The 27,733-nt window shown below is 41.0% G+C and overlaps 1 protein-coding gene across 1 annotated transcript in view; it reads right to left on the bottom strand.

The window, feature by feature from the left end:
* LRP5 (LDL receptor related protein 5) overlaps positions 1-27,733 on the bottom strand; it is a 135,935-nt gene that overhangs the window by 98,521 nt on the left and 9,681 nt on the right. Inside the window, exon 2 of the mRNA XM_085224402.1 lies at positions 5,314-5,710. Coding sequence (XP_085080528.1) covers positions 5,314-5,710 — 397 coding nt within the window. The remainder of the gene's footprint in view (positions 1-5,313; positions 5,711-27,733) is intronic.

Raw genomic sequence — 27,733 nt, 5'->3', positions numbered from 1 at the left:
CTCTATTTGTGCATGCATGGAAAGGGGAATGGTAGCACAGACCCTTTTTCCAACTGAGTTGGAGAGCCCCTTATTATACAGGCATGTCTTGCAATGGGAGGTAGAACTCTGATACATTCTGCACTCCCTTTGGCAAGCACTTTTTGGTTCCCTAATTCCAGCTGCAAACTACACACACACAAACTATGTTCCTTCTTCATCACTAAGCAATGCACCAGCAGTTGAGACAGTTCTGGAGATTTTCCACAGAACTTTCTAGACTGCAAACTAAGCACACTATTTCTTTCCTTCTTTGCCACTAAGCAACGCATCTATGGTTGAAATACCGGAACATATTTAAGGGATTTTCCACAGGACTTTAACATTAAATTTTCACCAGCACTGTGAAGAGCAGAGATCCAAAGATGGTGTAAAATAGCCTCACTGCTTGTCCTAAAAGAAAGAAGTTCTAAGAATGCATTCAATGATTGTCTGGAGGTAGGTGCCGGATGAAGGGCATCTCCATTTTAAATTACACTCTAATTAGTATTGCTGCCTCATTTGAAATTCTTTTTGTGTAATATCACCTATTCCAAGTAACAAGAGCTCTAACAGAGCCAATGCTGCATTATATTTTCTTCTCATCTACTACTAAGCTTCCCCCCAGTTCTCCAGCAGAAAATGCTAATGGCCAAAATCACACCTATGGAAATTCTTCCAGACTGCAAGCAAACATCTAGCAACTTTAAGACTGTATCAATCAGTTTAAGAATCCTAGTTTAACTTTCGTTAGATTTCATGATCTGGAAAAAAAAGACAAGCTTACTCAAGTGCTCCAATCTGTTCTCTTCTGGTTTAGCCCTAATTTTCAGTTGCAATAACTGCATTAGCTATCTGATTACACAAGCCTATTAGCAAAATGACAAATGAGAATGTATTGACAGTTCTCTTTCCTTCTGTCACCCACTTCCCTACTTCCCTACCCCAGAAAATACCCGTAAACAAGAACAATTGTTTCTAGAAGACTTCAAACTCAGAGTCTGCTGTGCCTAAATTGAATGTCGTGACCACTACTTCATGGATGCACTTATAAAATACTTCAGAACTACAACATGAAATTAGTTGTAAAATCGATTTAAATTCAAATTTGTTATTCCTCAAATGTACGTCACGCATGACTTGTTACTTTAAGTTTACTGTATTAATCTAATGGGCACAGTTATTTGGGTAAACCTGCCCTTAATTTAATATCACCCTCATTAAATTAAGCAATTCTGGCATTTGTCGTTTTAACAGCTCTACGGAGGCTGATTTTAATAGACCATAACAGAGAAAAATTGGTTAATTATAAAGGATACATGTATCTTCATTTTCACAAGCTACTTTAGACTTACATTGCTTTGAAGCATTGGATTGATACATAAATCAAACAGGATAAACATTAAAAATGTCTGCCACAAGTTAAAGCCAATGAAGTCGTTTCATACCAAGCTGCTGCTCCCAGTGGGGAAAAAAACTCCTTGCAGACTGAATTAACTGCTCAGGAAAGCAGCACCAGCAAGTCAAGAAATTTATCTGTGCAAAAAACAGAACTGTCATTCTCTCCTCCTCTGAAGTAATTATGATCAAAACCAGAATGCTGTGACTATCTCACCTGCAGACATCTACCGTTTTGGCAAATCAATTTTGTTCCTGATGTATTACGCCATTCCACAGCGATCGTTCACACTTGCACACTTTCCCTGGAGGATTAAATCCAAGGTAATTAGAAACAGACAAGTCCTCCAGGGAAGAAAGAGGTTTTTGCAGGACCCCTGGAAGGGTAAAACCAAGGTATGATGGTGCCCAGCACACATCAGGCAGCTAATGTGAGGTAACTTCATGTGCTGACATTGGATACTTAATCTTTCAGTGTGGTTCCTGAAACCAAATACTGAACAGTGAGCTGAATGCAGTACAGCTCCAGGGTAGTGGGAAGCAAGCCTGAAAGAACGTCTTCTATTGTTACACACACACTGGACTTTGTGTATGTTGAAGAAATACTGCACATCTGATCTGTGCAGAGTATTGCCCTTCAAAGTCATGTAAAATTAACCACTCCTGTATCTCCCCCCTCTTTCCAAGCACAAAGATTAGATTTACAGAACTTCACCAACAGCACTGATGATTTTTATAAAGGCTCTTCAGTACACTGTACCAGACCCACTTTCTTTCACCATTGTTTTAATCCAGTTTTTACTAAGAACAGTAATTTTACATTTAACCTAGTTTAGGAGTAGTATGCTACCAGAAATCCCCAATTAATCCCATCAGTTTTTCAAAGTAGTCAAAGATCACCTAATAAGGCATGAAATGCATTACCGTGACTAATATGTAGGCTACCTTAAAGAAAACAATCAAAAGGTAAAGAGCTGGATCCACTTACAAAATGTCAACCTGACATTACAGAATCATACAGTATCCTGAGTTGGAAGAATCACTGATTCAACCCCTGGCTCCACAAAGGACCACCCAAAAGTCAAACTCTATGTTTGAATGCGTTGTCCAAATGCTCCTTGAATTCTGGCAGCTTGGGGCCATGACCACGGCCCTGGGAAGTCTGTTCCATGCCCACTGCCCTCTGGTGAAGAACCAAGAGCACGGATGACCCTACTGACTGCCAGGGCACACTGCTGGCTCACTTGCCATCAAGCAGAACCCCAGACCCCTTTCTGTAGGGCTCCTCTCCAGCTTCATGTCCCCTAGTTCGTATCTATGGCCAAGGCTGCCCCATCCCAAGGGCAGAATCCAGTACTTGCTCTTGTTAAACATCACATGACTGGCAATTGCCCAGCCCTCCAATTTGTCAAGACCTCTCTGCAAGGCCTCTCTACCCTCAAGGGAGTCAACAATCCCTCCTAATTTAGTATCCTTCACAAACTTACTTTATATACTTTCAAGTACGTTATCGAAGTCATTGTTGAAAACACTGAAAAGAACAGTCCCTAAAATGGAGCCCTGTGGAACCCCACCAGTGACTGGCTGCCAGCCTCGTGTTTACACAACATTTGCAACAGCCATTTGTGCCCAAACCATCAGCCAATTGCTCATACACTGCATTCTGCTTCTGACTAACTGCGAGTTGTCCAGAAGGATACTGTGAGAAACAGTATAGTAAACTTCGCTAAAAATCTGAAAAGATTGTATCAACTGGCTTCCCTTGGTCAACTAAGTGGGTAACCTTGTCATAAAAGGAGATTAAGTTTGTTAAACAGGGCTTCCCCCTCATGAACCTGGACAGGCTGTGATCAATGACTGCACTTTCAGATGTTTTTCAATAAGCAGTCTTTTCAGAACTATTTTTTCCCTAATTGTGCCAGGCACCAAAGTGACACTGACAGGACTATTATTACCAAAGTCTTCTTTTTTGCCCATCTCGAAAACTAGGACAACATTTGACAGTTTCCAGTCTATTGAGACCTCTCCAGATTCCAAAGATTGTTGAAAAATAATCGAGAGACATCTCACAGTGACGTCAGCCATCTCTTTCAGTACCCTGGCACAAATCCCATCACGCTCCATAGACTTATATGCATCCAGATGGAGCAGCAAGTCCTACACAAGTTCAGAGTTTCTATCACCTGTATGGTATTCCCAATTAATGGCTGACAAGCTGAAGTCACCCGTAAGGACAAGGGCAGTTGATCTAGAGCTATCTCTGAATTCTTTAGAGAACAATTCATCAGCATCACCACCCTGACTGGGTGGCCTAGACTCAAACAATGGGTTTACATTGAATTTATTGACCCCTGTAGGTCAATTCTCCCCTTTTCTCCTTTCACTTGAAGGCAAGAGTAGCAGAAGCGAAGTGAGGATTTAAGAGGATAAAATCCCCCTTGAAAGTCCTGCGATCCAACACAGTCACTCCGCTTTTCCTCTTACTGATTATAACTTCTCTTTCCACCAGTTATCTGAGAAATACAGGCAGTTCCAGCACTTGGCCTGTCAACAGCACTAAGGATTTCATTTCTCTGGGTACACATAGTTTCACTTAGTACCTGTGTATCTTTCATATATTAATCATAAATGTACCCATAACTCCTTCCATGCATCTGGAAAGCATTATGCAGGGATCATTGCAAAAATAAACTCTCAGAGCTCCAGTCTGCAGTACAGCAGTTGCTAATACAGTGATCACATTGCTTAGTTTCAGTTTTCACTTCTTACTGGAGGTAAGTTCCTCCAGTAAGGTAGTTCCTCCGGAAAATGCCCATCTCTCAAGGCAGTGATTTCCATTTTGCCAATATACGATAATATCACTCTATATTTGTGGTTTATCCTAAGCTCTTGTATTAACTCAGCATCCTCTTACAAAGAGGATGGGCTTGGTGAAAATGTCAGCTGATCTTAGATTTTCTAAAAGATAAAAAACCTACACACATACCAAAGATGAGGAAGATAAAGAAATTCTTAGACAAAGTACAAATGACAGTAGATTGAAAACAAATAGCTTGCTTGTGAGCTTTGCTGCTCCTCTCATCAATGGTCCTCCACTGTATACAGTATGATTTCTTTGAGCAGCAGGGGACACTCGCAGTGCTAGCATAGCAGACTTCCAATCATCACTGCAATTAATATGGGGCACAAAGTGAACATCAGCACTGTTCGTGCATATGGTACCAAACAGCACAGGGACAGAGATGGGGGTAGTGAAGAGAGCGAAGCTATGAAGAAACACCAGCATTTTCAAGAGCACAACAAGTACCTGGTCAGCCACAGTGACACATCCAGCCTGTTCTCTTATTACATCCCAACCCAGTCGTCTTAGAGCATAAGGAGTCCCTGACTTTACCTGGGTTCCTTCACTTGCCAGAACAAACATAATTGTTCAAAATCACCACTTAAAAATATCCTGGTTTCATTCACCAGAACATAGCAAGAAAGAATTTCTATTTTGACTCATACAGATATACACACCTTGCTGACTAGACACATTAGACATCGCATATCAAATGAAAATTAACTTACCAGACAAGACAACCGAAGGAATAACAATAAAAAAGGCTTGAAAAATTAATTGCTTTTCAGAAGTGCAATGAATACGCTAGGCAATCATACCAAATGAGTATTTGACTTGGCACCTGAGAGCAGCTGTATTTTTCTTTTTGGCTCTGGGCTGCCATTTCTTGCCACAAAATATTTAAGTTTAAACATATGTTCAGTTATAGATCTTGAGAAAAATACCTTGGGAAAATGTAAACTAAAACAAAAGACCGTGTTCCTTTCCCAGAACTAAAAAACCAACATAAATCACCACCGTATCCATTTAAGCATTTAAGCCAAATTAATATTTACCCATGAGCTGGATCCAAAGCTATTGCCCTGGGCTGATCAAGGTCTTGCCAGAAGAGGACTTTTCTAGATGTTCCATTGAGATTAGCGACTTCTATCCTATTGGTTTCTGAATCTGTCCAGTAAAGTTTTTTTCCAATCCAATCACATGCCAGCCCATCCGGGGAAACCAGACCAGAAATGATGACGTTCTGCACCACATTCCCAGTTTGGTTAATGTAAGTTTGCTTGATGGCTTCTTCGCTCACATCTGTCCAGAAAACGATGCCTTGCGAATACTGGAAGTCAACCGCAGCAGCATCCTCTAAACCACTGACCACCACAGTGGACTCCAGCTTTGTGCCTCCAGCATCCACAAGTCGAACATCCCGACGGTTGGCAAAAAGCAGGAAGGGAGATGCTACAGAAGAAAAAACAAAAACATATCAGTATTATTGGCATCTACAGACATTAGAGTGCTGAGTATAAATACATCAACAGGTCAGGCACTACAGCAGAAGCAGCACGGAAGAGAAAAATGCACAACACCCACCGCCTACTGCCTCTATTCATCAGAAAAAGGAGTAGAAGACAGGGATCAGCATACCCAATTTCTTACCCACAACAGGGCCTTCAGACAGAGGCCCTTTGACAATTAAGGACAGACTAATTTAGAACTCATTCTTACATATTAGCAAGTGAGTTGAGCATTTAAGTAAGTAGAGACCAACACAGGCAAGGTATATCCAGTGTTGATGTTAACATCTTGTCTATAAAGAACAACAAAACAAACCCAAAACTCTTTCACTGCTGTACACACACTCCCCAATTAAACTGTGAGTGCCCCAAATAACATGGATTCTTTCAGATAATTCACGACCCAGGTTTAGAACAAATTCTTCATGATTTAAAGCTTCTCACAAAGTTGGAAAGACACACAGAAGACAAGTCCTGATACTTTTTTAGTAGCAGGCTGGAAGCTAGCAGTACTAGGTACCACAAACTGAAATGCTTGTACCAAGCGCCTACCAAGCTCCTCCCACTCCACAGAGTATTACTAAACTCTAGGAAAGGGAGAACAAAAGTTGGTCTTTCAGAAGATCCACTACAGATGGGGAGTGAGGTAAAGGGTAGATTTTGGCAAGGGCATGATTCAATCCCACTACTTCTTTCAAAAGAGGACATTAAGCAGGCCTGTCTCTGACCAACAGCCAAATATAAACCGCTTCATCTCTCCCCTGAAAATACAGTCTTGCTTCTTTGTCCAGCAGCAAACTAGAAAAATGTTCATCTTCAGGTACGGTTGCAGAGACAGCAGTAATTATGTCACTCTGCCAGCCACGGCTGCATACACCAGCAGCTGTTTAGGAGAACGCCAGTATTCAGAAAAAGCCACTAGCTGCTGGAAGGAATGGAGCTCCCTCAGCCTCTCTGCAGATGGCTGAAGCCTGGTAGGGATTGTATGCCATTAAATTTCTATTTGCCCTTGTTGTTTTTTCACCCTGAACCCCAGTACCTTTCCCCACCCCTCCCCAGTTCTTCTACGTCAAACAGCAGTGGCTGGAGGTCTCCATCAGCCGACTGCTTACTCTTGATTCACGTGTCATCATTTTAATCGATGCTTCTGTTTCCAATGTACATCCAGCAGAGATGCATAAGCTTGCCACTCAACACAGAGCAGCAATGGCAGACACATTATTTCATCTTCTATGGCTTCAAGCCTGTGATATAAATACCTCCGGTTTCAAATTCACATTACTGTATCTAATAGATGAGGATTAGCTCTTGATATTGTCTTTCAGATTTAGTTCCTCCCATCCTTTAAAAAGAAGGCACTTCACACAAACTCTGAGTCGCACGTCTGTGATGCAGGCAGCCCATCACACACAACTGCTTTTCCCATAAACTCTGGTTCCATGTGCACTGGAGAATACATGCCACTGCACAGGCCCGAGTGAAGTACATCCTGACAGCAGTTCATGCATTTACGTGTAGGCCAAAGGCCTCAGAACCTGCAACTCAACATCAGATGAAATTAAAAACATGCATAAAAACTCAGCCTTTTATCAATGTTCTGCACGGCCTTCCCCCCCCCCTCCAAGTCAGGAAAGAGGTGGCTTTATTTTTCTGTTTTGGAGGAAGTCTATATTGATGAAAGTAATTAGGAAAATTTAAATCAGCTGCTGGTTTTGGTGAGAGTCTTGGATAGCAAAGACACGGACAATTGTTAACACGAATGTTTCAATGAGAAATGTCTTTCCCTCTTTTTTTTTTTTTTTTTTCTTTCCTTACAGCATTTGTAACTCAAAAGTTTACATAGCTTGAAGACCACTATTTGTTAAGAAACAAAGTTCTGGTAACATTCCCATCTCATTTCCTAAGTTGCCATGTCCTTCTCTCTGCAATTTTTAAAAGCACCAGTGATATCATGAAAACCCAACAGGTTAGTAGTTATTGAAAGCAGAAGAAAAAACATTTAGAATGCAAAATGCTTGGTTTCCTCTCTGCAACTCATTGTTTCCCCAGAGCTATGTCTATTTTAAGTGGCACTATACCAAACCATCTGAACACTTGGAAAGTTTGATGTTAGCAGGCTCTGTTTAAGTCACAAGTTCTTTGGGGCAAAGAATTTTTCATTTGTGCATAATTGCCTTACCAAGTTTGTCCCATATCCAGCCAAAGACTAAATCCATAAAATGTCTACAGACAAGATTAAAAATACATATATTGTCCCCACAACGTTTTAAGGAATATGAAGGGACAAGTTCTCATGTAGACATTTCCGCACTGAAGCCATTATAAACACTGCTACAATGGAAAAAGCAACCCGAAACATCAAGTCCAATCAACAGCAGCAGAGGAACTCAACAGCTTCTTAACTAAAGATCAGACATGAACAATGTCTAATCCAATCAGTATCAATATTATCCCAGTTCCCCATCGCTTTCAAGAAATTTCTTCCCCACTGATGCACACAGCAGGACAACAGCATACAGATAACACATTAACTACTGTGCTGACTGTCACTTCTGTGCTTTGGAGCTGTCCTGATTGCAGAACAGATGCATTGTGTTCTCTATGAACACCCAGCAGGGAAATTGTACTGACCTGCTTACAATTGTGTTTAGATTTTACTGCATTTGCACATTAATGTAAACTGATCGATTATTGAAAGATGCACAGAGTTCATCCTTTCTGAGAACAAATGAGAATTTCATTTCCTTCAGGGAAGAATAAACAAATACGTTTGGCAGATTTTGCCAGCTATATTCACTCCTCCACTCCTCCTCACTATCCTGTTTTATTCAGACCATGTTTTACAAATCTCATCACAGAGTTCTATTAGAGTACTGCTGGCAGGGAGAGGAAAAATACAAAAAATATAAAAAACAAAAGCAGTGATCAAAAAAAAGGAAAAAGAAAAAAGAAAGGAACACTGCTTGTTGCTTGTAATGCTGCTGCTGAAGAAACAGAAGCTCTCCCAGCTTGACAAACACCAAAGTCAGAAGACAGGCTAAATGTGTTTCCACAGCCTTGCACTTATTGCCTTAGGTCAGAACTCTGAGGCAGCTCACTAGCAGGCAAAGGCAGCTCTGTTAACTCTACAGCATCAAGCAAATACAATCTCTGAGATAACAGAAGTTCACAGAATTTTGTAAACTTCCAACTTTCTCAAGGACCAAGCAGTAAATCTGCAAAGGGCAACCAAAGTAGACGCGATTCAAGAAAGACAGGTAGGACAATTACCTTCATACATATCATCAGTCCCTTACAGACAAGAGATGGGCTCCTCTGGGTAGCCGAACACATTGACTTTTCTGCTTAGAGATGGGGGATGGAGAGGAATTTGCTCCATACCTTTGCTCAGGCCCCTAATATGCTAGCCCCTTTGCTCATAATTTGCTCAGGCCCCTAATATGCTAGCAAGTGCTTCAGAGCAGTTTGTTTCATAGAATAACCAACTCAACAGCTTAACAATTCCAAAGATACACTCATTCTCAGTATTATCACAGACTTTTTTTTTTCCCCAGACATTAGAATGAGAAACCACAGAAAGCTTAAAAAGCAACAAAACTAATTATGCTGACCAAACACTTAATTTGTTATGCCATCACCAAACCACCCACCACCCTGCAGATTCAAGATCATCCCACCAACACATGGCGAACAATAATTTTTAGTTCCACCTGTATGTAGAATAGAAGGTTCATCTCCAGAAGTGTGAAAACCAATCTTGACTCATCCTGTCTTACTAATACATGTGAGCCCTTGAAAGACTTGAAGATTCCTCCATGATAGGGGGGCTGAAACTAAGTGGTCCTTGAGGTCCCTTCCAACCCAAGCCATTCTACGATTTCATCTTCATAAGCCCACTGTAAAACTCTCAACAGAGCAAACTGGAAAGCCAGTTAATAACAATAGAAAGCCAGTTAATAACAATTTCTGTTCTTTCTGCTGTCTCCAACTTCTTCACCCCATAAACTCTGTCATGTTTATTCTGTTGAACCACCAATGCACTTCTGCAGAAGTCTGAGTGGAAGCAGTAATTTATAAACATTGACACCAGAGGCTGTATACAAAACCCATATGTGGTCAGCTCACTCTGCATCCCACTTCAGGCTCTTTGAAACCTCTTTTTACTAAGGGACAGTGGGGAAAGGGAGAGACATGATATAGACTTCGAAGACTAACAGCTTCGATTAGCGCTGACCTTCAAATGAACTCATCTGTTAAACAACAACAAGATGCAAGAAACCTTGCTCGAGAAATTATTTCATGGTTAGCAAGTTCCAAGGGTCTCAAAGGAATGCTTAGTTCTACATTCTATTTTGATCAGCAATGTTCCTGACAACTGCAAATTGCCTGAAAAAGGAAACCAACTTCTATTTTGAAAAGAGAAAAAGAATAAACATTGCAATGATGAACGTGGAGGACAAGCTGTTTACATACAGCCTATTACCACCCAAATGAAAGGGCAAAATTTTTACGTAGGTGGCAAAAAAAAAAAAGTTGTCTTCTTTTTCAGTAAACCTAGAACAGTTCATATTTTTCCCTAATAGGCAATATTTAAAACTTCCATACATATTGCAGCTCACAATCCTCTGATAAAGCAAAAAGAGAGCCTGAAGTCCCATGAAGTATCAAACAAAATGTACACAGATAACATCCTAAACTGCTACAGTTTAGGTACAGATTTGTAGCAATTCTACAATCACACAATAGCTGCAGAACATCACTCCATTCTAGAAAGATACTATATTCAACAAACATTGTTTTGCTAGTAATCTTCTGCTAATTGGAAAACACATCCTTGTGTTTATGACAGAGCTTTTTACATGCAAGAATATTGCACAAGAGGGTGAAAATACAGTTTCCCAACTTGTTTACACAGTGCGAGTTTTAGCAGTCCACAACAGCTCCCTCACATACGTCCTTATCTTACTAAGCAATAGGACAAGGGGGAATGGCTTTAAACTAAAACACGGAAGACTTAGGCTAGATGTTAGCAGGCAATTCCTTACTCAGAGGGCAGCGAAGTCCTGGCACAGCTGCCCAGAAAGGTTGTGGATGCCCCATCCCTGGAGGTGCTCAAGGCTAGGCTGGATGGGTCCATGGGCAGCCTGGCCCAGGCCAGGGGAGTGGAATTGGGTGGGCTTTAAGGTCCCCTCCAACCCAAGCCATTGTACAAGTCTATGAAAAAAACTGACAATTGCACTCAGGCAAATACGTGACCTTCAAAAATAGCCCTTGCTGTTAGGTTCAGTAATAGTTCTGAAAACCAGTTTGACACTCGTTTACATATTAAGACAAAGACGATCATTAAGAATTGACAGCAAAGCACATCAGCAGTTGCTGCAAAGCTCCAGTAGTTCTATTAAGACAGGCTGAAGCTATCCAGTTTTAAACAGTCATATTTATACTGTTGTTTCGTACTTGTTTACACGCCTACATTTTGTCTGCATTCTCTTACAATGGAAGAAGACATGACAATTCCAGGCATGTGCACAGTTCTTCCTCTTGAAAACAGTGAAAGAGCAAAACCCTATGTATAGCACAGGAGAAAAGCCTTACTTAACCATTCTTCAAACACTTAACTGGGCTAAAGGTCATGGAAAGGTTTGGCTGTGCTTTTAACAGAAGTGACCAAGGATCTGGGAGCCTGGCTTACAACACAGAACCAAGGTCTCAGTTTAAGAAGTATACTACCACAGCTACACAAAATAACAACACGTGCAACAGCTTATATTTTAAATATTCTATCAATTCTTAGCAGGACAAGCGCACAGGAGACCTCTGTGGTTAAGCTGTCTGTAGTGCTGGACAGGGAGAAGAGCATATAATTCTTGCAGCAGTCAATGTCCCAAACCACAAAAACACTCATTACCATGGAACAAAAACAACCCCCACACCCGCTGCCACAGGCACACAAGATGGCAAAAACAAACATGTCAAAACTTTTGCACCCAAGTGTGTACAGTCTTAAGGAAACACTAAGAGGGGATTTGGGGCCAGCATGTATGCATCAACTTTCTAGACTTAGAAACAGCTGCTGTATAGAGACAGCATGTAAGTAGGGTCACACCAGCTCTAAAGCCAACAGATAAACCAGTTCTAGAGGACAAACTGCTCTGGAGGCCTTTCAGTATCTAAAGGGGGTCTGTAAGAAGGGGACAGTTAGCAGGGGCTGCTGCGATAGGACAAGGGAAAATGGTTGCAAACTAAAAGAGAGAGATTTAGACCAGATATAAGGAAGAAGTTTCTTACAATAAAGGCAGTGAGGCACTGGCACAGGTTATCCAGAGAGATGGTGGATGCTGTCCCTGGAGACGCCCAAGGTCAGGCTGAGTTAGTGTAAGTGCCCCTGTTTATTGTGGAAGTGTTGTACCAGGTGGTCTTCAAGGCTCCCTTACATCTCAGCATAGAATCATAGAATTGTTTAAGTGATTCCTCTTCTTTGTCAGTTCTAATTCTTCTGGAACACATGGAAACTAGGCCTCTGATACGAAGCACAAGCCTGCTTCCAAACATTCCGCGAAGGAAGTTACTCCACATGCCGTCACCCTTTTGAGTGTTACCCCTATTTTTCATGGGTTAGCTGAAGGGGTGAGACAGCAGCTGGTGACAGCAGGAAGCTCATATGCCAGAACACAGAGGCTACTAGAGCCATAAAAAAAAAAACAAAAAACACTACTACCAACAACACAACAGGAAAGAAGGTAAAAAGGAGAAACACTCACGCGTGGAAGAGAAAGGATGGGAACGAAAAGTTTTGCCAACCCCACCTCTTTAGATAAATCCAGCACCTCACTAAGCAAGAAGAGAATGGTATATACAAATCCCACAAACTCACACCAGTTGATTTTACTCTTTTAATGCAATTGTTATATATTCCCCAAGAAAAAAAAAAAAAAAAAGTTTCTCTTCCTTAAAAACCCCAAGCTCTGTATTCTGAACCCCAGATCTTTTTGCTGGCAGCTGCTGTTGCTGCAGAGAATCTGAAATCCATTGATCAACAACTTCAAAAAGATAGATTAAATGTTGATCTTCCTCTACACACTGCACATATTCAATCCGAGTTTAAACATGCCAGATACAGTCCGAAGAATAGAGGACTGCGACTTTCATCCTCAAAACCCATTATTCTAGATAAGGTGAATTCCTACTCTAATTACTAAATGAAAGAATACTCCTGCTGCAACACAGAGGTAGGTGGGAGCAGTTTGTCAAGCTGACTCAAAACCAGGGCTCCTCAGTTCTGCTCCCACATTTACCACCTCAGCGGACTTAGGCAGGTGCTTCAGCAGCACGCGCCTTGCTTCATTTGTAAAAAATTAAACTAAATTAAAAGAAAAAAATAAATAAATAAATCACCCACTACAAACTTACCCTTCCTTCTGCTGTTAATTATCCCAGGAGGCTGTCAGGAAGCCAAGCTAACACTTGTTCAGAAGGCAATTCCAGCAGAAGGCTCCACAATGCGCTACGCCTTTCATCCCTGCCACCAACGCCTCTGTGAGTCAGGGAGTGAGTGTGTGGGTCCACGAGCCGTAAGGGCACAGCTCTTCAGTGACAGACAGCTTCAATTCCCACTTCAACAGGAACATGTACTCCTATGCCCATATCCTGCTCCTCTAACCATCCAGGTAAATCCACTTGACACTGATTTCCTTCTCCTTTACAATTAATTTATTTTCAAGTGTGATTGAGGTCTGAAACTCGGGGGAGAAAGAGGTATTATTTTAATCCACCAAGAATATCCCATATACACAAAGCAGGTAGCAGATGTCCAGCATTTTTCTAACTTCTTTAAAAGCCTATGCACTCAAGTTGTTTGCACAGTCACACTAGGCCTAAGACAGTGCAAAGCAATCCAATCCACACTAGCACCCCAAAACACAAACCTATTTGATACCAGTTTTATTTACATATGCTAAGTAGTATATTGAGTATCACTGCTAAACACTAGAAGACATCTAGGACCTTAGCCATCTATTTGCCATTGCTGCAATGAGAGGCTGCTCATCCACCAACATACCTACAAGAAGCAAAACAGCTTTAGGTACACATATGTTGGAGGAAAGGCTTACACAAATCACCCACAAGCTTAAAGGACATCTGGTTTTGTAGCAGCAAGTTGCAAAGGGCCCTCAGAAAAGCGTGAAGAAAAGGTATAGTGGGTTCAGAAAAGTCATAAACAATTGAAGAATTTGTTGTCTGCATTGAGGAGGCAGGGAGGAAAAGAGGAGCAAAGTAACACCCCAAGCAGTAAAAGCTTTTAGGAGAGAATGAAGATCATGTACTCTCAGTGACAGGACAAAGGGCATGAAGACATTAGGTCTGTCCAGGCTTTGCCTTTTTTCTTAGCACGGATAGGGTGCAGAGAAAAAACGTGCACCAAAGAACATGCTACAAAGGCTGTAGAATTGCCTGCAAAAGCTGATGTGTGAATGAAGTTGGATAGCCAATTTTTGTACAGCCATTTCTCACTCCAGCAAAGGAGTTTCATCTGCGTGCCCTGAAGCACTCAGCAACAAAGAACAAGAAAAACACACACCTATCTCAGTAATGTAACAGTCACACCACTGCTCCTCTCAGCCACTCAAGACCAATGCATTTAGTACATTTATCAAACACTAACATTCAAATATTATGATAAAACATCAAGATAAACTGCTAGCCAGCTTTTGTTGTTTGATGCTTTTTAAATAAACAACAAGATGCTGGTGTTTTGTTTTGTGTTTTTTTTTTTTTTTTAAAGATCTTGTGACATTTTCTGCATTGTGCAGGATTCTCCCCCCAAAACCAGCAGTGTTTTCTAAAGACGAGACTGAATTTAATGTTGATTTTGTTTGGCAGCCTCTGGCTTGTTACTGCTAACATCTCTATTTACAACTAAATATGGCACTCTGATTATACGTGATTTCATCTCAACTGGCCTGAATTAGTTCACCTCCCCTGGGTGAAAGGCATGAAAGGATTTCTCTGAACAAATCTAAAGCTACCTTTAATTCCCCTTCCCCCCCCCCACCCTCCTCTTTTTTTTTTTTTCCTTCTTTTCTCATTCCTTCTTTGAAACTTTGGATTGGTTCAGATTCCCCGGGAGGGCAAGAAGCGTTTTGAAACGTTCCGACAGCACACTCTGAACTTACTCATTGTTTTCTCTTGCTTCCACCATTAATTACATTACCTACTTCAAGTAAAAAGCTTTCACATACCAGAGAAGGCAAACCACTGGATTTGGTGGGCATAATCCAGCACGCTCCCACCTCTGCAGAGGCTGGAGACAAGCTCTCTGTGTGCCTTTAAGATCATTTTCTTATGGGCATATTTTCAAGGGGGGGTTCCTCAAACTTTTCTTTCTTTTCCCACAGACCACCCATTAAGCACACCACATGCACTCCCCTCCTGGTGTACGAGGCAATAGCTCTCAGACTGTCCTTAATATCCCTGTAGCAAATACTGAAATTAGTTACACGGAACAGCACATTTCATCATCTCCGAGCAGAGTTCAGCAGCTGGGAAGGAGGACAGCCAAGCCCATGTGAGCAGCCAACACGGCATGGACCACCAAGCAGCACACAAAACGTGTTTAGAGAGCTGCTGAATAACTAAACAAAAAAAATTGAGTATCAGCAGAGATTTAAGGAAACGCAGATGAAGCCGCTCAGATATGCATTAGACAAGACCTGCAAGCACTTCAGCTGTTTTATTTAGAGGAGAACACAACTCACTGGAAAAGAAAGCAATTTTCATCTGGTCTGTTTTGTTAAAAAGAGGAAATTTCTAAACATTATTGCAAAACTGCTGGCTCTTGGCTATCTCTCTGTATGTAATGCACAACTGGTATTCAGCCAAACAGTTGTGAGGCCTGCAATCTCGTGCAATTCTGTCTAGCTAATGTTAAACAGATAATATCTCTGCAGACTGAACCTCCACCTCTTCCTGACCTCAGGTTTCCCATCTGTGTATTCTACAGAGGTTAAAATAGCCACAGGACTTCTCAGTTTCGACATAGCAAAAAGCAAACAACAAGTTCACAACAGCTTGTTTATTCTTCTGAGGGCTCTGCTGCAACTTGTGATTTTAAGTGTAACATTTCTGAAGAAGTATAATGTACATGACAGTTTTACAGCAAACATGGTGTCTATTTGGGATCAGGACAAGTTTCTTCTTTCTTCCAAGTGGAGTTAATAGCAAGCTCTGAAAACTAGCACTGTGAAAGCACACACTGCCTAAAAGTCAACTGCTGAGTTTGGTACCAGTTAGATTTCAACCTGTATTGAGTTCCAAGGGTGTTTAAACTGAGAACTACCATCAAATTTCAGTAATGAAGGCCAAAAATGCACTGAAAATCCCGGCATAAATAAAGACAGCAAATCCCAGACCTTTCACAACCCCGTCTTGATGAACAAAGGCTTTTTTATGAGAATACATTGGCATCTCTACTGTAGCACCAGTTAGAGTATGTGTTAAATGAAAACCTAATGCAACATTGAAGGGTTTCTCCACCTCCTGCAGGAGTAAAGCAAACCTCTGAATATCACCATACATATATTTAAGGCACAAAGCCACCTGTAAAGGCCCTTCTTGCATTCTGAGCAGCGATTAGCTCTCATGTGCATCTGCAGAAAAAGCCTTCTATTTTGACAGGAGAAAACACACAGAAGATGGGCAACCAAGGGCAAGGCCTCTCCCACAAAGCCATGTGGCTTCTAGCTTCCTCTCCCGCCTATTACAGACCCCAGCATGCCCAGAACTTGTTTCCAAGTCTCAGTGCCACCTTCCCACCTCAGCCATGTTTCTCACGTCACCCATGTTTGGGCTTTACCCATGACTATGTATCACAGGAAAAAACAGACTCCAACAAATCAATTAATAACCATGAGATCACACATAGAATTAATCACCTGCAAAAAGATAAAAAAATTAAATATATCTATAACTAAATAGCTCCTATTTAACTTTTTTTTTTTTTTTTTTGTTCCAAGGTCCCACATTTCTACTTTCTCCCAGATTTTCTTCAGTTTTGAATATCTAGATATTCAATATCTATTTCAAGAAAACAAGTAAGATATTCTGGGGCTGAGTTCCTGAACAGACAACCTACAAAAATAGTTACAAACAGACTGATAGAATCTGCCTTCTTTTGAATATAACCTACAGGCACTCAAATTTGGAGAGCCAGCTTAATGCTGGAGGTACAGGAATGACAACTGTTTTTCCTGAAACATCCTTAAGTGCAACATTTTAGAGACACATAGCACAAACACTATTTTATGTTTCCTCAGCTAGGCTGGAGAGCGTAGCTTGTAACTTTACTGCTCTCTGTTACAGACCCTTTGGATGCTCGTAGAACACAAAAGATTGGAAGAGACCTCTAAGATCATCTAGTCCAACCATTAACCCATGACCAAAAAGCCCAATTACACCACGTTCCTAAGTACCACATTTCCATGGTTCGCAAACACCTCCAGGGACAGTGACTCCACAATCTGTGGAAACAGCTGTACGCAACAGCATTATGGCACCTCTCATAACCAACTGAAACACTCACAGTTCACAAAGTCAGCAACAATTTAAGCCTGAAATTTAATTTAGGGGTAAAAAAAAAAAAAAAAAAAAAAAAAAAAGCAAAAAACCCAAGCATTTTTCAAAATCCTGTACAGCAAACATGTACATAATGCATTTTTACAGTCCTTCTTCACCTATTGAATTTGGCAATGCAAAACCTCATGCAACACAATGAGTAGGTTCCCTACTTTGCCCTCTCCACTGCTTCATTTGCAAGACAACTCTTAGATCTTTACTACAGATTAACAACTAAATGAAATAAACTTTACAACTGCAAAATTATTCCATGAGTTCTTTCAACTACAGCAAGATAAATGGGCATGATTCAACACATTCTGAAAAAACAGAAACTGTAGGTACTAAGAAGAATTGATAATCCCACCTAGATGATGAAAATCTTAAGAACTGATGCCTTGTTTAATCGAAGGAACACTGGAATTCCTGCAGATCTTGAAGCATACTTCTACTCTGTTTACTATGACCATTTTAACACAAAATGAAGTCAGATTATTTTTTTTTTTTCAGACCCTTGGCAAACTTTTGGCAAAAAGCTGAAGAAGCATTAGAGAATCTGTATTCAAAATTCCACTTCCAGCTATTTTTGACCAGATGTTACAGAAAAAGTTAGGTTTCCAGGAGAGTCATGCCTTTGCAACACTCAACTACAATCAGACTTATAGAATAATACAGAAGACAGCAGAAAAAAAAAAAAAAAAAATCCTTCATGTCGTTCCAGCAGGACAAACACTGGCCTCACAGAGGAAAAAAAAGAGCCATAAGGAATGTATTTAGTTTAATCAACGTTCTTGGCTGAGGCAGAATCATCTCCAGCAAGGAGTGATTTACAAAGCTCCAAGTAGATTACTAGTATGTGTGCACTTACATTAGAGGAAGCAAATTAAGTATTATCCATGATACAAATACAAGCACAGTACTGCAGTTTTCATTATCTTAAATAACCCTTTTCACTTCATCTTGCATTCACTCTCCTTCCCAACAAGCAATCACCAATACAAACAAAAATTGAGTATTTGACTAAAGGACAAAAGTCAAAAGTCCTTACCACAACCTGCCACCAAAAACTTCTCCCTATTCCTACCTTCTAAAGCATAGCACCACGCATCAGGTTTCCCTTAACAAGATGGTTCTACTTGAGAAGATGTTTTAGCTGTTAAAAGATCAATAAGTCATATTGTAGAACTTACATTTGAGTCTGACATGACTATACTTTTGTTCCAACAAATAGCATTTGCCACCAGTTCAATCTTGAATATGTTACTTCCGAGCAGTTTTATATTAGATTTTCAAGGACACATATCATACATTTAGCACAGAAAAAGAAGAAAGTCTTTTTCCAGCTTTTTATTTTAAGATTTGTGTCCTTTGGAGTTAACATCTGGAACTCGAGCTAGAAATTGGAAACAACTCCGATCAGAAACAAGCATACCTTTGTCAAGCCTGTATTAGTTGAAGTCCTGGAGAAAATTTGCAAGCCAAATTTTCCAAATAACGTAGAACCACTATTTTATCCATTAAGATTTTGGAACCATCATCACTGCATAATCTACTATTATTGGCTAGACAGCTGTCTGCCAAACCGAGGAGGAATAAAATAAACTGGAAAAAAAGAAACCCAACAACCAAATGACCCAAAAAGAGACCTTGCTCCCTTCACACACATTTGGCATCCAGAATCTAAAAGGGGACACTATGGTTTTTTTTTTCCCCCCCGTTCATGACCCGTTACTCAAAACAAAACTAGTGTTTGGGCATTCAAGGAAGTAACCCCTTCACCTGCATTTTTCTAAACAAGTTTATGTATAAAAAGAACAAATATTCAGTTTTCCCTACAGTTCTAAGATTGCATCAAGCCTTACACTGGGGGCGGGGAGGAACTGATGCCTACTACGTTTGAAACAACAACAGCAAAGTTATCGCCATGTACTTTGCATCACAGAATGTGAAACATCCAAGTATGGTTTTCTCCTGCCACATCCCCATCCCTATTTTTAAGCACTGCCCTTGCACTTAGCCATTTTGGCAGAGCTCAACTGCAATACCACGAGAGAGACTACTTGAGTGCTGCTTCTGCTTATTCTAAAATCAGAAAATACCAGAAATCTCAATGGACAGACTGTTTCCAGTGTTTGTGGTTACATGTGCAGTGCTATATTAATTTGCACGAAGACAAGTGCCTTGAATCAACCGACAGATAGCTCCAGTGTGGCTTGAAAACAGTAAACACTGTTATGGAATTGAAAGGAGTGCCTTGCTCTAGTAGAAAAAATATGTCAGTATGTTATAAATCTCTAAGGTATGAAACGGTTTCTCAGAATCAATGCAAAGTGTGGCAATATTTAAACAGTGGTTGCGCAAGGATGTCTGGTAGAAAGGAAATTAAATTATAATCCATCAAGTGGTTTACCAGTACCATGACCCCAAGAACATCCATTCCTATTGCAGTCCTCAGGGTCGCACTTAATTCTATAAGCAATTCACTCACCATTCACCACTTTGCAAAGACAGAGTAACGGGGTGAACACCAGGCACACAAACTCATATAAGCTGAAGCCATTCATTTCTTAAGTTTCACATCAGAACAGATCAACACAAACATGGTCTGAGCAAACAACAAACAAAATTAATATCAATTAACCAGTCTGTTTAATAGGCTCCAGAGAGAAGTTAAGCATTTGTTCTGAAGTATGTGAGCAGCTATGGATAATGCAAATCTGATGTCTGACCCCCAGTCCAGCCACCCACATATTCACAAAATTATGATTACAGAATATTTTCACCCACCGTAGACCTACAACAAATTACAGTTCACCTTTGATTTCTATTCCATTCTTTTTAAGTTATGCCTATATACCTGTTGAAATTTTCAACTGAGTCTCAAAGACTTACTACTAGCACAAGAAACACCATCTTTGTTGTACGGAGAGGAGGAGCTGCCACAGAGTTGTCAAACACTAGAAAGCTTCTGTGAACCTCTACCTCATCAGCAGGTTAAAAGGGGAAAAAAAAAAAAATCCGTTATTTTTCTCTTCCCAGTTCACTCTGAGAAGTTCTCTTCTGCCCAAATGCTCTCCCACCTGTATAAACAGTCAGGCCTAATTATTGTTTTAACCCAACACATATCTCCCTTTTCCAAACAAGAAAGGAAATGCACGTCTAAAAACCTCTCAGTTCCCCATAAAAGAGGTCTAAAATGAAAAGGAATTCAGTATGTTCCTCTGAAAGGAAATAATAGGAGGGAAGAAAAAAGAAAAAAAAGGAAGAAAAGCACAAGCTTTACACGATACTTTATGGTAACAGCTAGAAATCAGAACGGAGATTCTCACCCTGAATGATATGATGCAGACATACTGTAAAAGACTGCCAACAAGAAGAACTTGCTGTTTAGATACACAAGACAAAGAACACAAGGAAGCCCACAGAAGGCTGGAATTAAGGGTCTTGCCTGTGGCTGCCCATTGCAACCCATGGCAGAGCCAAGATGAGAACCCACAAGAGCCAAGTGAAGCACTGAACCATAACCACGGTTTCTGTCCAGCCAGAATAAGCCTTTTATTTTTTATTATCCAACTAAAATTGTCCGAAGTTTAGAATAATGAAAGGCACACATTTTCTATGGCAAATGGATTAGGGAAGATCTTAGTCACCCAACCGTCCCAACCCTTAAGCAGCCTGGATAAGGTGTACTGCGAATAGCACATGGATCCTGATGTACAATGCATCAAGAAAAATATGACTGAATGTTTTTCCACCTTCTCAATTCTCTGGTTTCAGAAAATTAAAGTGCCAAAAGAAATAACTCCCAGGCTACACTACAAGAGAAATTGTTTCAAATGCAGAAGAAAAAAAAAAAAAAAAAAAAAGGGAAAAGAAAAAGAAAAACAGAAAGGAGTGCCAGTGTCAGATCAAAGTAAAACAAGGATACAAGCTGCCATTTTGGTAATCAAAAGACACCTGGCCCATCTCCAAAATCAGAAGACCACAAGCGTAAGCAGCACACTGCTGGAAGGATAGGCAGGGAAATGGGAACACAGGTGGTTTTCCCACAAATAATTAAAACACAAATTCTGAATCTGCTCAAAGAACACAGGTGACAAAACATCCACTGGTGGGGGTTTTGTTTGTTCTGTTTTATTAGTTCATTATGTCAGCAAAGTAACCCTTATTTCTGCAGGAGGAAGGGTACAAGCCTATTAGCATTACACAAGGAAGCGGCATCATGGAGGGCTGAGCAAAATGCTTTTATTTATACTAAAACAAGGCTAACTCAAACAACCTGTGATTGTCAGGGATCTCATTATACTGTTTGGCACATGGTAACCCTTTCCTCTATCCTACTTGAATGCGTCCACCTTGCTAAAGAGAAAGATGTAATTATTACATTGAGACGTAACGTGCTTTTTCAATGCCAAAATGTCAGAAGAGAAAAGGAAACTTTTGAAAAAAGAAAGAAAGTGAAAAGCCAGTGTCGTTATTTCACTCCTCACCTGATCGGCTGCATGGAGCTGCACTGACTCTATCAGGATTTTTACAGCAAGACGGCTTTATCAATGTAATAACTACACCTGTTTCAGCAGCGCAGACATAACTGCGGACTGCACGCCTCTCAGAGCAGGAAGCAATCTCCCTTCGTGTCTGGAAAACATCCAGTACTTTCACAAACAACCACCAAGCACAACTCGGCAAACACTTCCAACTCCATGCTATGCTTTAGAAATAGAAAAAAAAGGAGGAAAAAATATCCTGCTGTGATTCAGGAGCCAAACAGGGAAACGTAACTTAGGTACAATACAGATAACACATTCACTGCTGCAATGCACTGCCTTGTATCTAACACAGCATTACTCATGGCCAGAGCACTACTGCCCCAGCCAATGCCCTTTAAGCACAGAAAACTTACTGCAACCAACTTTCCCATCTCTGCCATGTCTAGTTGTTGCAGAGCACACTGAAGTTGCAGTTTTGTGGATTCTGCCCTCCTCTACATACGTTTTCCTTAATAAAAAGTGTGCCATTTGATACAGAAAGCCACAGACCCACAGCCTAAAAGCCATATTTCCAGCCTAGAGAGGTGACAGATACGATACATTCAACAGGCCAGACAACTGTGCATGGTGAGAAATTAACACCTGCATTTTAACCTTTTCTGTACAACCTCCTGCAGCGAGGGGTTGCTGATAAACATGAAATAGATGCAGCAAACAACCGTGCGTCTATCAGTAACTTCCTCCAGGTCTGACCCATAATGACTGAACACAGAAGTTACCTTCTTAAAATAAAACAGGGGGTTGATATGAGCATAGCTTAACCCACACATTTACAAGTGAAGGGTAAGAGCCGTTCTTTGTATACACTGCAGGCAGGGAAGACTTCCTTCAAAATATATTTTGACCCAAACATAAGGTTTCTGTGAATTTACAAAGAAAACAACACCATCACCTCAAAATTCATTAATGAATCACGAGAAAACTGAGGATTGTGTCTGCACCCACTCAGCTTTGGTAACACTGTCTGACAGAGAGGGAAGGCTGACAGACCAGAGTACTGGAAACTAAAGGGAAACCTACCTTCACCAAAGACTAGATGTAAACTAGACCGCAAAAGCACTCGCTTTTTATGAAACTCAGCTTTCTCCTGAGAACAAAAACCAAAACAAACAAACAAACCAACCCAGCCCACACAAACAAGCAGAGACTCGAAGCACAGCTGACAGAAGCCCTTTGCTCCCATCCCAAGCTTAGGGTACCTCAGTCTGACGTACCTGCTCAGCTGGGGCAACCTCTGCTTCCTGCTGGCAGGAAGCACTATGGCATGACACAGAGCAAACATAGTGTAAGTAAGTAATCACAGAATGCTCTGGGTTGAAAAGGACCTCGATGATCATCTAGTTCCAACCCCCTCCTATGTGCAGGGTCGCCAACCAGCAGACCAGGCTGCCCAGAGCCACATCCAGCCTGGCCTTGAATGCCTCCAGGGATGGGGCATCCACAGCCTCCTCAAACAACCTGTTCCAGTGTGACACCACCCTCTGTGTGAAAAACTAAACGAATAATATATAAAAATATATAAATATATATGAATACATAATAAGGTGCCCTCTAATTACTGCATTACGTTCCCTCCCTTATAAAACCCCCAAATGCCTTGTATGTTCTTACACATAGACAAATACATACTTGTGTGCATGAGTAGACACACGCTCAATACGGTAATAAGACCTGACATCGGATGACACCTAACATTTCTTAAGGCTACTTAAATTGAAGCCTCCAAACCAAAAGTTTCATCTCATGCAGTAATTGTCCAGACACACCACAGAGCAACACAACATCAAAGAGGAAAGCATTTATCTACTCCTGCACAACAGCTAAATCCATACAATTAACCCCCTGTAACATCACTCTGTAAATGCAAACACATGCTCCACTTCTGTGTTCCTCAGAAGATCCTCCAAGATGCCATTCTTGTCTCTAATGAGGTGCAGAACAAACAATTAAAGACTTGCAAAAAACAACACATTGAGTTTAGAATTAAAAAAAAAAAAAGCCAACACAGAACAGAGAACAAACAACACAGGCTGTGTAACATCTGAATTGCATGGAAACATGTGGCATTGCCCTTCCTTCAAAGTTCAGCGTGTCACACCCATTAAACCATTCGTCTTGCAGTATCACAATTTTATTGGACTACAAAAAATTGATTTAAATCATACTTTGCCCCATATCACGAAGAAGTCTCTCTCCCTCCCCTCCTCGATGCCCCTGATTCTCTGAAGGAATTCATTTGCTGACTGCCATCCGGAGGCGGGTGTCTGGGCACTCCCAGGAAAGCAGAGCTCATCACATGGAAAGGCTCCTCGGGAAGACAAATGCCATCACCTTGAACATCCCCCTCTCCTCCTTTGACATCCACAGTGTGGGACATCACTCAGTCTGGGTCAGCAGTCCTGGCTGTGTTCCTTCCCAGAAACATCCTCAGCTCTGTGTAAGCACTGCTCTGCAGCAACTAAAACATCACTGTGTTATCACCACTCTGTTCATCAAAGATCCCAAACCCAGCACCATACCAACTACTAAGAAGAAAATTAACTTCATTCCAGGCAGTGCTAGGACAAATACACACAGCTGTCTTTGTGGCTGAATCACTTTTCACCCAGTAGCTCTCCTTCCCCAGCTGTATGCTATGCTGTCATACTTCTGTAAACCAAGAGAGGAAAACAATTTGGTTAGGGAAAGATGAAGGAGAGGAAGAAAAATAGGGGAGGGAAAAAGAAAAGAAAAAAAAAAGAATCCACAGCAAGGAGAAACCATCCCACAAAACAAAAGGTAATGTCTGTAATGGGAGGAGGTTACTCTCAGCCCAACCAGTCCTCCAAATCTCATTTGCTGTGTGGCCACACATTTTTGTGTTGTCATAGCACAGACCACGATGCTGGGTATTGCCCAAGACAGAACCACTGGACAAAACACTCCCTTTGAAACACTTTTTCTAAACTATGCCAGGTTTTGCAACCAAATTCCTTTTTGTTCAGGCTTAAAGCCACAGTTAGCTAAGAAGAGGTTCCCAACAGGGTACAGGGTCAATCCACTGAGCAGCACGACACTCTTGCAACTTCAATCTACGTGTAAATATTGTTTCAATTATTATCATTATTTTTTTAAAAGGATATGAAAGAAAGAAGGGGAAAAAAACCACACCTTTGTATAGCATATAAGAAGCAACAGGAGAACCACTTGTTGCATGCAATTTCAATCTCAAGTCGGACTCCAGGGAAGAAGAAAAACTTAATTAAAATCTAAACTGCAACTTGCAGATAAACCAAATTCTGGGCTATTTGGGGTTTGCATGTAAAGTTCTGTGTGCAATTCAAATAGAGCCTTTTTTGCCGTTGCCAATTTTACAACTGTATGGAAAACTGTCCTTTGAAGTTGCTGATGGACAAGTTTCAGGGATTCTTGTTTTGAGATCAGTTTTTAACATGAATTTCATGCTGTTTCAGACACGGGAAAGCATTTTGAAACATGACTGCCTCAGCAACGCACCACTGACAACAGCTCACCAAGTGGAATCAGAGCTGGAAAAGATGCAGCGTCAAGCAAAGAGTCTGATCACACATTTCACGTATGCTCCACAGGACCTGGGAGAAAAACTGGAGCAGAATACTACCTGCTGCAGACACATCTAGTTGTTAATGTTCCAGCAAAAGTGATCCTTCTAAGAATAGGCAATATTTATTATAGGACTTGGAACTGATTGCTATTCCTTGAGTCATAGTTTCTTCAAGTGAAGATAATAGAACACTCAATTCTGGCCATGTATACATCTGACTCCATGCCATACTAATAATTAATAGAGTACCTATCTTACCTACCCAATTCAGTTCTGAAGTTCTGAAGAGCTTGGATACCTCAAGCTGTTAAAACTTTAAATGACAGAAATACATTGCCAAGCATGCAAAGCAAACACAACTTACTCAAACACTCACAGTAATTGGTTCCCAGCATCCAGCTGATGTTTAAATAAGAAAATAACCCTGCAAAGTCCACTCCTTTACGTAAACAGCCAACATTAGTTCAGGCTTTATAATAACAAACTAGTGCTAAGGCTTCTTTTTTACAATCTTAAGTGTGTGCAGGTAATGCTTACCCACCTCCCACTAAGCTTAACTGCTTCATTCTTGCATACCAACATTTCAGTTAAAAAAAAAAAAAAAAGAGTCAAAATTCTCCTTCCTGGATAGCTCCTAGAGATTGTTACAGAGTTCAGTACGTTGCTTCTGCCTCACAATGAAGTGGCAGACAAGTTATACAGGACAAAGCATTGAATACAACTGTAATGCAGAGCACAGCAGCTGACAAGGTGCATTTTCATCCCTGCAACCTTCTCCACACACCTGTTGATGCCTGAGTCTGCAGATTTGCAAAAGTATTTCCTAAGTGCCAGATGGTACATGGCCTCCAAACTGCCATGAAGTTTTACTGAAGCAGTGATGAGGTCCTGTCAACAAAGTGGTTTGCAATAGCAATGGCAATCACACAACAGGGAAGAGAGTCATGGAGTCATTTTGGTTTCCAACACAGACCATAAAAAAAGAATTGCAGTTAGTGTCTCAAAGTGAGCATTGGAAAGAAAGTGTTAAACAGCTTCCTCCCCATTAACAGCTGTGGAATTGAAGTAAAGACAAGCAGCTGAAATGCAAGAACAGAATTTACAAGAACAAATTCCTGCCACTCCTCTGAGTGTACCTGTCCTGCTCATGGACTCCAAAACCAAGCATTACTTTTTCTGTTGTCTATTCAACTAATCCTTCCATCTACCCCTGCAATGACAGTGTCATACCCCAGAAACACGTGCCCAGAAGGCACTCTTCCCACATGGCCCCAGAGATGTTCTTGTAAGCCCTTAGCTATATGTTCAGAGAAGAAATACAGGAAAGAAAGCATCCTTCCTCAGAAACCAGCATTAATGGTCGAGAAGGTCCTAAAAGGCTGTCAACAAGCATGCAAACAAGTGTTATGTTATAAACAGCTGTGCTAGTCAATGAGTTTACATCACGATGAGACCAGAAGATATTCAGATTGAATACTCTGAGCCTGTTACACAGTCCCAGCTCCTATACTTGGAAGCAAGCTCCAAGCCTAATGCTGGGAAAGGATTACAGTCAAGTATTTCAGAACAGATCTTTGTGTGGAAACAATTCTAAAATAAGAGCGTTCCTGGGAGAGTTCTTCTGGAATAGCTGCTCAATTTTGAATTCATATTCCAGCTCGGACGAAGCAAGTTTTGTTCCCTCATAAAAGCCTTAGAATCCACACAAGAAAGGTGACATAAACAGGTCCCAAGAACATTCCTCAAACATTCTCAAAAGTGCACCTCCTTCAAAAAGGAAACTCTTGCCTCGCATGTCCCTAGGACATCAATCCCATGGAATCTAGGAGTCAGAAAAGCACAAACACACTCCAGCACCAATACGTCCCAGCTGCCTTCTGGCTGGGGTTGGCAGCCTGTAGACACTGCATAGGAGCTGCAGTCCCGAGAAGCAGGAGTGGCTTGAGGTATTGGGTTGGCTGCATCAAGAATGTAACAGCACTCCGTGTCCTCCCTCACTGCACAGACTTCCTCGGGAAAATAAAAATAAAAACAACCAGAAAGGATTCAGAATAAGCAAGAGGAGGTGAGAGGCCAATGCTTATGAGGATCCCCTAGCCATTGTTCAGATAAAATAAGTCACCAGCATCATTCCCCACATGCAATAAGCTCTGGCTGGCTGACCCCTGCCTCTGAGGACCAGCACCAGATGTGCTCTATCTCCAGATGCCAGCAGTTCCACACCCTGGGGAGCAGCAGCCAGATT

Source organism: Meleagris gallopavo, chromosome 5, assembly GCF_905368555.1.
Source record: "Meleagris gallopavo chromosome 5, MGAL_WU_HG_1.1, whole genome shotgun sequence".
Classification (NCBI taxonomy): domain Eukaryota; kingdom Metazoa; phylum Chordata; class Aves; order Galliformes; family Phasianidae; genus Meleagris; species Meleagris gallopavo.
This window is presented reverse-complemented; position numbering and strand designations above follow the sequence as displayed.